The sequence below is a fragment of the Sinocyclocheilus rhinocerous genome, unplaced genomic scaffold, assembly GCF_001515625.1.
Source record: "Sinocyclocheilus rhinocerous isolate Xijiao unplaced genomic scaffold, SAMN03320098_v1.1 scaffold480, whole genome shotgun sequence".
In the NCBI taxonomy this organism is placed as follows: Eukaryota; Metazoa; Chordata; class Actinopteri; order Cypriniformes; family Cyprinidae; genus Sinocyclocheilus; species Sinocyclocheilus rhinocerous.
The window spans coordinates 820,673-832,431 of record NW_015655401.1 but is presented as its reverse complement, the minus strand read 5'-3'; the positions used below and the strand labels follow the sequence as shown (position 1 = coordinate 832,431).

At 37.0% G+C, this 11,759-nt stretch overlaps 2 protein-coding genes across 3 annotated transcripts in view; one reads left to right on the top strand and one right to left on the bottom strand.

Moving 5' to 3' along the window:
- fbxl7 (F-box and leucine-rich repeat protein 7) overlaps positions 1-7,008 on the bottom strand; it is a 38,362-nt gene extending 31,354 nt beyond the window's left edge. Inside the window, exons 1-2 of the mRNA XM_016525162.1 lie at positions 6,600-7,008; positions 3,422-3,511 (exon numbers count right to left, since the gene is read on the bottom strand). Coding sequence (XP_016380648.1) covers positions 3,422-3,511; positions 6,600-6,636 — 127 coding nt within the window. The 5' untranslated portion in view covers positions 6,637-7,008. The remainder of the gene's footprint in view (positions 1-3,421; positions 3,512-6,599) is intronic.
- A 1,121-nt stretch (positions 7,009-8,129) lies between these two features.
- LOC107718178 (UPF0415 protein C7orf25 homolog) lies at positions 8,130-11,417 on the top strand. 2 transcript variants are annotated; one of them, XM_016525160.1, is made up of 2 exons: positions 8,130-8,204; positions 9,591-11,417. In XM_016525160.1, the coding sequence occupies exon 2, from the start codon at positions 9,609-9,611 to the stop codon at positions 10,908-10,910; it is 1,302 nt and encodes a 433-aa protein (XP_016380646.1). In that variant the 5' UTR covers positions 8,130-8,204; positions 9,591-9,608; the 3' UTR covers positions 10,911-11,417. The 2 variants fall into 2 exon arrangements, with proteins under 2 accessions (XP_016380646.1, XP_016380647.1); XM_016525161.1 differs by lacking the exon at positions 8,130-8,204 and adding an exon at positions 8,239-8,315.
- Positions 11,418-11,759: the final 342 nt, after the last annotated feature.

Sequence of the window (11,759 nt, the reverse complement as noted above, 5' to 3'; positions counted from 1 at the left end):
TATATATATGTATTATTCAATAATAGTAATCATAATAATAATCTTGTTGTTGTTATTATTGTTGTTGTTATTAATGACTATTATTATGCAACCTAATAATAATACCTAATAGCATTATGCAACCCATGATGAAGTTTAAAAGTTCCTTGTGCTCAGATTGGTATGAGGTGCTACATTGGTTGAAGTGCTACATTCCAGTTAAAGTAACTGATCTTTGAAAGTGTAAAACTGAACTGCTCACTGTAACACATTTAATCACACTCGGAATGTTCAGGGGATCAAAGCAGGGGGCATTAACAGCAGCTCAAGACCACTGTCAGGGGTGCTGATGCCAAATATACCATATAAATAACTTCAAAAGACTGCAATGTTTTTTCTTAAACGAAACTACAAAGCATTGACAATTTCAAGCTGACATATGCTTTTACTCCGCAATAAAAGCACACCACAGCACAAGCAACAGGGCTCAAACTCCTGTGAGGTTATCAGTGAGGAAGTGCTGGTTAGGAAAGGGCCCTCTCTCAGAACAATACTATCTGACAGCTCTGAAGCTGCTCTGCCCACTTCTCCTCAGTCAAACGGCCCCATGACTTACTACTAACAGTGGCAAGTTTAGTGTTTGGTTTGATACACCGTAAGGCTAGATGACTCACTATGGAGCAAATGAGTGGCTGCGATTTTCCATCCCAGGAGTGGCAAACAATGAGGAGCCACACATACACATTAAAATGAAATAACTCAAAAACGCCTCGCTAGCACTCAGTGCTAATCTAAAAAAAGGACTCCCAAGTTTGTCCACAATACATTTCATAAACTACCCTTGTAAAATGCAAACATGTGGAGACTAAATGACCACCCACAATTTATGGGGGGTTTAGTTTCAAGCTTGCTAATTTGGTTCTGTCATTTTACTCTAAATTTTCCTATAAGCTGTAAATATGTCACGCGTTATATTACATTGAAAGGTGAAGTGTGTAATTTTTCTGATGTTAAAATATTTCCAAGGTTAATATTGCCCCATTTGTTTGAGCGGTCCAATATGTCAAGTTCTGGCTCAGCCAGTTGTTTAAGTAACATTAACTAGGCTTACAAACCTGTAAGATATATCTGTCCTCGTTTTCTCACCCTTATGTGGTTCCAAACCTGTATGACTTTCTTCTGCAGAACACAAAAGAAGACCATTTGAAAAATGTCTATAATTGGAGTACAAAGTTGTTTTGGACCCCACTGACTTTCATTATACAGATAAACCAGTGAAAACATTCTTCAGAATATCTTTTATTTTCTGCAGAAGAGAGAAAGTCATATATAAGTAACAGAATGATGACAGCATTTACATTTTTGGGTGAACTATCCCTTTAACACCTCTGTTGGTCGCAAGACCAAACTGTAAGCAAAGAGAGAGACAATGGCTTGGTCTATACAGAGCAGTGGCTACAGCGTCGTCCCATCTGCAATGTTTAAGGCGGAGCTGGTGTAAATCAAAGCCGCAGAGGCAGTCATTGGAAGAACCGCTCTGACATTACTGTGGACAGGCTGAGGAGAGACGAGATCTGCTCTCGCTGAGGGCTGGATATACTGCAGGCCGCAACCACACACACACACACACACCGCAGGTTGGCTCTGAGGATGCCCTCACTGGAGAACAACCTTCCACACTGCACACGCTATCCACCCCCTTCATGTCTACTTCATGTTCCCATCCAAGTCCATGTACAGCACATTTTACAGCCACAACCACTGAGAACTGCAGATTACTGCCTGTTCTTTCTCACATTCTTTTATTTACATTCTGATTTATAGACCCAATGAAATCTTTCCCATGTTGATATATTGTTTTTCCTATTGAAACAGGAAGTTTTGAGCAGGAAACTTCTATTTGTGGCTATTGTTTATGAAGTAGATTTGCTACTTGCTAGTTTGGAGGAGGCATTAGGTGAGGGATATTCTCATTGTAGAGAGCATCTGATTAGACAATACAGTTTGTAGTGCAGAATGAGTCATCAATAATTCTGGTCCATTTTCTTAGATGTGAGAGACTGCAAATTTTAAAGGTTTATATCTGATAATGGTTCATTTGTTCAAATTTAAAAAGTACTCTAGCTTACACTATAATGTTTAAAAGTTTGGATTTGTAAGACTTTTAATGATTTTGAAATTAGTCTCGTATGCTCATCAAGGCTGCATTTTTCACTAGAAAATTATTGTGAAATATTATTAAAATTTTATGTTTTCTACTTTAATATATTTTAAACTGTAATTTATTCCTGTGATGGAAAAGCTGAATTTTTAGCAGCCATTACTGCAGTCTTCAGTGTCACTCATTACTGTGTCTGTCACGCGACTCTGTTCCCCAGAGTAAAGACATTGCTCTGTCTTTACATTTATTTTGAAAGATGAAGCTCGCGATTATGGTAAGGGGCGTTACATTTCCGACGCGTGCTTGTGGTGTTTGGCCAATCATAATGCACTGTGTCAGCTGGCCAATCAGAGCAGACTGCACTTGTCTGAAGGAGGGACTTTGTAGAAAACGAAGCGTTTGAGAGAGGCGGGGCATATAGGACCTACAATAATGTACAGTATTTGAAAAATAATGTGTTTTTTGAACATTAAAGCATGTCAACATATTCTGTTACACCAAATACACAAAATAATGATCTTTAAAAAAGCATCATATGACCCCTTTAATATTCAGCAGTTGTGCTGCTTAATGTTTTTGTGGAAACTGAGATACATTTTTTTTCAGTATTCTTTGATGAAGAGAAAGTTCAATAGAACAGCATTTACTTGAAATAGACATTTTTGTAAAATAAAGTTTTTGATCAATTTAATGCATCTTTTATCATTAAAAGTATTTTTTTTAAACTTACTGACCCTAAACTTCGAAACGGTAGTGTATATATGACCTCAAAGCTAACAGGCTTGGACTGAAAGCCGCAAAACATACTTTATAGGGTCTTTAAGTGTTTGTTTGGAATCATCGGTTGTTCATTCTGGGTATGATTTATTAGAGCAAAATCATACCAACGACTGTGCTCTAATAAAACCCAACCAGAATAAATAAACAAAGAAAGCCTTTCAAGAAAAGGCCTCAAAAGCCAGCCTCAAGTTCCCCAGAATTTGTCATTTTATTTTCTTCCACATTCACACAATTCATCCAAACACACCCAGATTCTTCCCCCCAAGGCAAACTCTAAACACCACTATGGATTTGGATCAGATATGGAGACTAGATAATAATAATAATAATAATAATAATAAAAACAAGTTCTCCCATAGCGTTTGTGATGGGCAGTTTATTTTAAAGTTTTTATAGCCTCACAAAAAAAAGTTCCACCAAAATAATCAACAAGTCAAAAGGAGCAAAACATGAAAAAACGAAAGGCTAGCTAGTGATGGTTAATGAAGACCATATGCCTACCTTCACTGGTAGCTGCATTCTTTGGAGCTTTGGTTGATGTCTGATCTGTACTTGAACTCAGGTCGGAGGAAATACTGGAACTGCCTTTCCCTAAAATCACAAAGAACACCCCAGGACACATGAGGACACCCAACACTAATAAAGAAACAACATATTAGTCTTAAAAATCAAAAGACATAGAAAGAGATACTGTATGCAAACATCAGAACTACTTCTATTTAGCATACTTACACATCTGTATATAATGCTCACAATACACAAAACACAGTATGGTTAGTCAACACTTTATTTTATCTGTCAAGCGTGCACAAATAACAAATGACTGTAATGTTCAAAAGAAGTGAATGCGACAGGGTTCACCAAATCTTATGATAAATGCCAGGCATTCTTTTTCTGTCCATCACAAACTTAGAATAACAAACCAGATGCCTCCCACAGATACTCCCCAATGGCAGGGACAAGAAAAAAATGAAAGTTGAAGCTTTTTACAACTCACATTGCAGAAAAACTGTGCCCAAATAAACACAGTCCCAGCTAAATTTCATCACATAAAAAAAAAAATCTATATTATATAAAGATAATCAAAGTTACTAGAAAACTAGAAGCCAAAACAACTTTTTTTTTGGTGATGAGGAATTTCTTTGGAATGCTACATGAGAAAGCCTTTTGTTTTATAATATCTGAAAAGTTGATTCCAAATTAGGAAAGACACAACAGTAAACCTAAGCCTCACGTTTCTTCATATTTGCAATTTGATTAGTTGTGCTGATTCCTCTTTGTTTCTGATTTATTTTGAATCGACACAGCCAATAACCAGCAGGACAAATGTATTTCTGTTTTTTGGATAACGGTAAACCTAAAACAACAAGCCCTGGTGTGAAAGTTTCCTAAACACTCCTATTTGTTTCAATGGCACTTGAGAGCATCAGGTCACATATGAGGCATGTTTACAGTCTTGATGAGAGTGAAAACACAACCCGAGTTCACGTAAGCTTTTATTTGACCATAAATGGCCTGACTGATGGAGCTTCCACATGCTGAGCAAAAAATGTGTTTTGCTCTGTAAACAAACCTGTTTTGCACTAAATAGTCTCCCAGTGATATCACTTAAGTCATTTCAGGCCAGTTTTTTTTTAATGATCAGTGAAATCAGTGAACCAAAGTGGAATCTGCTCAGACACTAACCTTGAATGCAACGTCTGGTTACAACACATGCATTGTTTATTGTTCATTGTCTCTGAAGAATGTGCTTCATTGCTGATGAGATTAATTGACTGAACTATTGCCATAGATCCTCAACCATACTCACATGAAATTTGAAAAAATAAGCAAGCGCTTTTTATGATTATGGAGACAACACTGAATACAGGCCTACTTTATGAGGAGCAAGGTATTCATAATAAAAACAGTGTGTAGGTTAACTGATACCTTTTTGTATGCAAGGTACAAATGTTACATAGAAAGACACTCTAAACCAGTTCCAAAGATTGCAGTGTTACAATTACAAAAAAGCCTTCAACCAACCAAATAGGTGCTATGCTCATCTATGTGACTGAACACTTACAAAAATAAAGGCCCTTTTAGCAGTATTATTAGGTGTAGGCTTGATTTATTTTGTTATCATTCACTATACATTTGACTGGTTTCCTTTGGATAACTTATTTGGGTTAAAAATGGTTGCACTGGAATAGATCCAGGACATCCTGATTTTATTTTAAGGAAAAAAACATGGTCTTTGACTGTGACTCTCTCTGTTAGAGGTTCATATATTCGTCAAATTAAACATGAACAAACATTTGCTTTAATGCATCCATGATGCATTAAATGCTCATACTGTATTTTTTGTAAAACAAATGCTGAAAAGAAAAACTGGTTCTCTTGAAAAACATCTCATAAGTGAGACTAGAACAAACCATAGTAAGTATTTAATGCATTGAAGCCACTTAAAACCACTTAACATGGAAAAGTGCACATTTACTATTTGTTGGCTAACAAATTGCAGTTTATAATGTAGTGCATTTGAATGCAACAGACATCATCTTGTCTTACTATGTTCAATTAAATCAAGGGAGGTCCTAAGTAGAAATAACTAATCTAATCAGTAATAAGTGATCTAATCAGCAGACAACATCAACATTGTAAGAACCTCAACAGCGAAGGATAACAGCAAACATTGCAAAAGATATGTGATATGTGAAATATGTAAATTGGAGAGCTGCTTGCATGTGGGGAGTTCTTGGTTTTCGCACTGAATGCCAGTCTTGAGGCCAAACCTGGACCTTCCAGAGAAATCTGGTGGGCTTTAAAAGACCACAAGCCTCTCACGCAGCGAAGAACTCACTCTGTGAGAGCAAAATCTCTGGCATGAATGCTCATGGTTATTAAGACATGATCAGTAGCAACCTTCAGCATCCATATTTTTAATGGATGGTCTCTGGCCTGGCCTCTAATCACTGTCATATACCCATACGTTGGGAAAAATGCAGAAATCTGCCCACAAGCTAAGATGATAGCTTGTGTTAGGCCATGATTCCTAGCTTATTAAAACACACACACCCTGCGTTAATGGTTACTTTAGTAAAACCAGTCAGCTTGCATTGTGCACTCTGATGTTGGCACACACTCGCTTCTTATTAGCTCCAAACCTAAACCTCTTAAGTTCTCATAAATTATTTTATGAGAATTTAAGAATATTTTTTAAAGCAGCAACAAAATCTTCTTTTTGTCTTTGACAAAAGGTAAACAGAGAAGGATATCAGTCCTTTCATGTGCATTTATTTTTAAGCAGAAACTTAAAATGAGTTGGAAGACAAAAAAAATGTATATAAGGCACTAAATAATATATTATAAATACTTAGATTTGTAGCAAGATTTGTTAAGCATAAACAACAAAAATCTCAAACACTAAAAACAATGAATAATGTTACATACATTTACATTTCTTTTAAGCATGCTTTAAGTAAGGATGACATTCTGAGGTATGAATTCTATCAAAACAGAAAATGACAAGTATGCACTGGAATATAGTTGATACAAGAGATTGCTGCAAGGCTCCTGTTGCCCACAAAGAATAAGGGGCAATAGTGACGTTGACACAACTATGGCTGCTGTACACCGAGATTTAACAGCGGAAAAGCAGCACTGTGGCTGGCTGTGAGAGTTTGTTTCTGGCACTCACCTTCACTCCCGCTCTGTTTCCCATTGTTCGCACCCATCCTGTGGAATGCATAATCTACCGTCTGCGCTCCGGAAAAGTATCCATATGCGTAAAACACGTACGACTAAAGAAAAGATGTGATGAAAATCCGCCAAAGACTGCTTTCAGATACAGTTCGATAGTGTAATGCAACTAGAAAAGTAGAAATAACGGCAAAAGTCTGAGCAACAATTATGCAATCGGTTAAAACAATCCACAAATGACAGTTTAAAAACTGTATTACTTCAGATACAGTGCTGGTTGTGGATTTTCTTCATGTTAAAGGCTCTTCGTCTCCAGACAGCGCGTAGACATCCAAAGGAGAGACTGGAAACCAGATACATGTTGCGTCAGGAGCACGCATACGCTCTTGCAGAATCTGTTACCATGAATACAGTTCAGCGTGTGCTGCGAGCGCGAGTCACTTTGACCTAATATCCTCCCTCTTTGTTGTACAGTAACGCAGTGCTTTTAAAGCCACGATGCCTAATGTTATGGCAGGCTGTTTTAACATGCATTGTTGAATAAAAACTATTTTATATTACCACTACCTATTTTTAATTGCTCGTAGTAACTACTGTTTTTTTCCCGATTGTACTATAGCTATTCACTATGTAGTAGGCTAAAGCAAGTTTATTTAAATTTAAGCAAATATTTATTTATTTATTAATATTTATATTTTAAGCATTCTTTGCTATAATAAGCTAAGAATTTCATACACAATGTTTATTCAAAGTGGTTTAATTATCTTAATATAAAAAAATATCTTAAATTATCTTTAAAATCTTATTCCAGTAATAGCAAGTTTATATTTTATTTTATTTTATGTTATTTATATTTATATTAACTATACTTATCTCAATATAATTATAAATAAATATTCTATTGTTACTACAAATTGCTCATTTTTGCCACTCACTCTATTCATGTCTGACTAATATTGCTCAGACCTATTTTAGTTTTACTAGTAACTATTTATTAGTACTTATTTCTTAGATACATAAAATAGTTGCTATCTATCATTTGGTATTATTTATTAAAAACTAGAACATATTAGGCACTAATGTATATTCCAGTAGTTATTAGTAACAGACTGAATCTCAGTAGTAAGATTTTGATTGAACTATAAAACTTAGTCATTACATTATTAGTTATAAGAGCTTTTTTACTTGTCATGAGATTTAAAAAAAAGAAAAATAATAGTAACATTGAAATGCTAGTTATTTTAAAAGAATACATTTTAAAATGGTTTGCCATAACGGTTATTTTTAAACTAAATGTCAAATTAATGCACTGCATGGAGGAATATGTGAAGAAAATTGCCAGTGCCTGTAAAATAGACTAATAAGACGGTGGAATTTTGTATAGAATACAAAATATATCTTCAAAATATAAATAAAAAATCCCTAATTTGTCACTTGTGGAACTGAACAATAATTTGTACACTACTGTAACTCACTAGCAATTCATAACCTCCAAGCTAGGTGGCGACACAAACTCATTATGACAGCACTATTTTCTTCTACTTCGTGGTTGAAAAGCGTCAGCCCAAAACAGAAGAGGCAGAACTTGAACCTGTATGCTGCTGTAAGTATTTCACGGTTTCCAGATAGGCTAACTTAGTTTTTTTTTTTTTTCACCTTAACGGTCAGCTGTTATTCTTCTCTTATTTAAAGCAAACGGGAAGAAGTGTCACTGGTATGTACTGTAGAAAACCATGGCTTTAATCAAGCAAGCTGACAAGCCCATGTATTTATGAGCCGGTGTGTAGAAACGACGTGATAATCTGGGCACTGATTGATATTCTCGTAAGGCTAATATCTTTCTTTATATATGCATTATGCAGTAGTGCTTCGTTAAAACCACGCCTTAGCGAATTTACCTTAGCGAACCTTCTTTAATGCTCATGCGAGTACTATGATTTTTGTTTGTTCAACTACTTAAAGCATTCGTGTATCCTGCTTCTGCTATCATTAATGGTTTATTTTAAAAAGCGAAATCTCGGGAGATCTGCATTTGCGTTTAATTCATAAAATCTAGAATATTCTTGGTTACAAACGCCCAAGATGATTTAAAGGGACAGTTCACCCAAAACTGGAAATTTGCTGAAAATGTACTTATCCTCAGGCCATTCAAGATGTAGATGAGTTACTTTCTTCATCTGAACAGATTTTTTGTTGTTGAGAAAATTAGTATTACATCATTTGTTCACCAATGGATCCTCTGCAGAATGGGTGCCGTCAGAATGAGAGTCCAAACAGCTGATAAAAACATCACAATAATCCACACGACTCTAGTCCATCAATCAATGTTTTGTGAGGTAAAAAGCTGCATATTTGGAAGAAACAAATCCATCATTAATGTATTTTAACTATAAACCATTGCTTCTGGCCAAAATAATCTAAAATCCATAATAAAACTTCCTCCAATGAAAAATTCTCATATCAAAATCAACCACCATGTTTGCTTAGAACTGTTTTGGACTGTTTTTGCTTGTAAATGGTGCTTGATCTGTACATATTTCTCTCCTGATACAGATGAGACGATTTTTTTTACTAGATCAAGCAAAATGGATGGATGGATAGAGGACTCGTATGAAGTTAAAAATGTCTTGAATTTTTTACTTCAAACATGCATTTCTTTGTTTCACAAGACATTAATTGATGGGCTGGAGTAATGTGGATTACTTGTGGATTATTGTGATCTTTTTATTAGCTGTTTGGACTCGACATTTGTAAGCAAGTGATGTAATGCTAAATTTCTCTAAATCTGTTCTGATGAAGAAACTCGTCTACGTCTTAGATGGCCTAAGGATGAGTACATTTTCAAAAGATTGTTAATTTTGGTTGAACTATTCCTTTAATTTTTATGTATTTTAAGCATTAGCTGTTATTTATAAATGTAGTATACAAACATATGTTGTCTTACAGCTCTGAGGTCATTATGTAAGCCTTTTTCTTTCTCATTCTGTAGGAATAATGTTCAACAGCAATGGCTACTTACAACACGCTGCAGGACCGGATCAGAGTATCCAAGGAGCTACTTGAGCGAGTGGACAAGATTTGCAGTCGCCAAGGCCGTGAGGTTGAGGGACGTGCTAAACTGTGCAGTAAGCTGCGGGCTGAGCTCAAATTCCTGCAGAAGGTAGAGGCCGGCAAGGTTGTGATCAAGGAGTCCCACCTGCAAAGTACCAATCTCACTCATCTGAGGGCCATCGTCGAATCAGCCGAGAATCTAGAAAATGTGGTGAGTGTCCTGCATGTGTTCACCTACGAGGGACCTGACGGCCAGAAGCAGACGTTGGTGGTCGACGTGGTGGCGAACGGCGGACACACTTGGGTGAAAGCCATCGGGCGCAAGGCAGAGGCACTGCACAACATCTGGCAAGGTCGTGGCCAGTACGGGGATAAAAGTGTGATACGACAAGCAGAAGATTTCCTTGAGGCCAGTCGGCAGCAACCTGTGCAGTACAGCAACCCTCACATTATATTTGCCTTCTACAATGGGGTCTCCAGTCCTATGGCAGACAAGCTCAAAGAGATGGGCATATCTGTGAGAGGTGACATTGTTGCTGTTAATACGATGATCGGAGGTGGAGAAGAGGAAGAGAACGAAGACAGTGAAGACAAACATGGTTGTGTGGAAGAGGACCAGGAGGGAGAGAATGGAGCTTTGGTTGAGGAAGTTGATGACGACGACAGTGATGATACAGACCTTATGCACACCCGTGTTGATCGAGACACCATTGTGGCCAGCCTTGCCTTCCCCACTGAAGTGAAGGTAGACGTGTGCAACAGGGTGAACCTTGACATCACCACTTTGATCACGTACGTATCATCCCTCAGCCACGGCAACTGTCACTTCACTTTTAAGGAAGTGGTGCTGACGGAGCAGGCTGCACAGGAGCGCCAAGAGAAGGTCCTGCCCCGGCTGGAGGAGTTCATGAAGGGAAAAGAGCTGTTTGCTTGTCATTCTGCGGTTGAGGATTTCCATGTGATCTTGGATACGTTAGGAGGCCCGGGAGAAAAATCCCGAGCCAAGGAGCTGCTGGCCAGGCTTAAAGTAGTTCCGGATCAGCCGTCTGAGCGCACCAAACGCTTAGTTACGAGCTCAAAGGTGAACCGTAGATCACTGATGATCTTTGGGACAGGGGACACCTTGCAGGCCATCACTATGACTGCGAATAGTGGATTCGTTCGCTCTGTTGCTAACCAGGGTGTGCGATACAGCGTGTTCATCCACCAACCTCGCGCACTCACTGAGGGGAAAGAATGGAGAGCAACTCCAATATGACTGAAGGGCTTTAAAAGTCAGGAGGTTATTGTATAAGATATGGACAGAGTTATATTGTATGAGAAATGGTTAGAGTTATCATTCTTAAAGCCAGACACTCGTTAGAGGCACTACTGTTTAGTCGCAAATAAATTGCACAGCTGGTTGGATACAGACACTCAGCAATCTTTATGTAAACTCAGTGAGCTTAGTGCCTCGAATGTATTTCAATGCAAAGCCAGCAGAGATGTCAAATTAACCAAATGTATGATGATATCAAAAATATAGTGTCAAAACAGTGTTTAAACAGAGGCATATACTTTCTTTTCAAAGCTCTCAACTACATGCCTCAGGGTTTTATTATTATTTTTTTTTTCAATTTATTTTCTTTTCACAAACCTGATTATTAAACCAGTTAATCTGGTCACATCAATTTTCATAAGAGTTCCAAATAAACACTCTTCAAATGACTTTACCTCATGAAGAATATCTCCTTGTGATTCCCTTACGTTATGTTGTATTACTGTAAAATGTTTGCAATGTAAAGACATTTATAATATATCCATTTCAAATAAATGGCTTTCTTTTGAACTTTTCATTCATTTAAGATTCCTGAAAGAAATGTATCATGGTTTCCACAAAAATACTGAGCAGCAGTTATCAACACTGATAATGATAAAGTTTCTTAGCACCAATCAGAATGATTTCTGACAGATCATGTGACAATGAATGAAGACGGCTGCTAAAATGATATTTATTAATATCAAAACAAGTGACATTTATTTTAAAAACGGCACACTTTTCTCAAAATGAATTTATAAAGAATAAGACACTTTCTGGTTGTGAAAGACGTTTATTGTTAATATGAAC

Coding starts and splice junctions, on each gene's coding strand:
- LOC107718178 (XM_016525160.1), top strand. CDS start 9,609: ATGGCTACTTACAACACGCTGCAGGACCGGATCAGAGTATCCAAGGAG.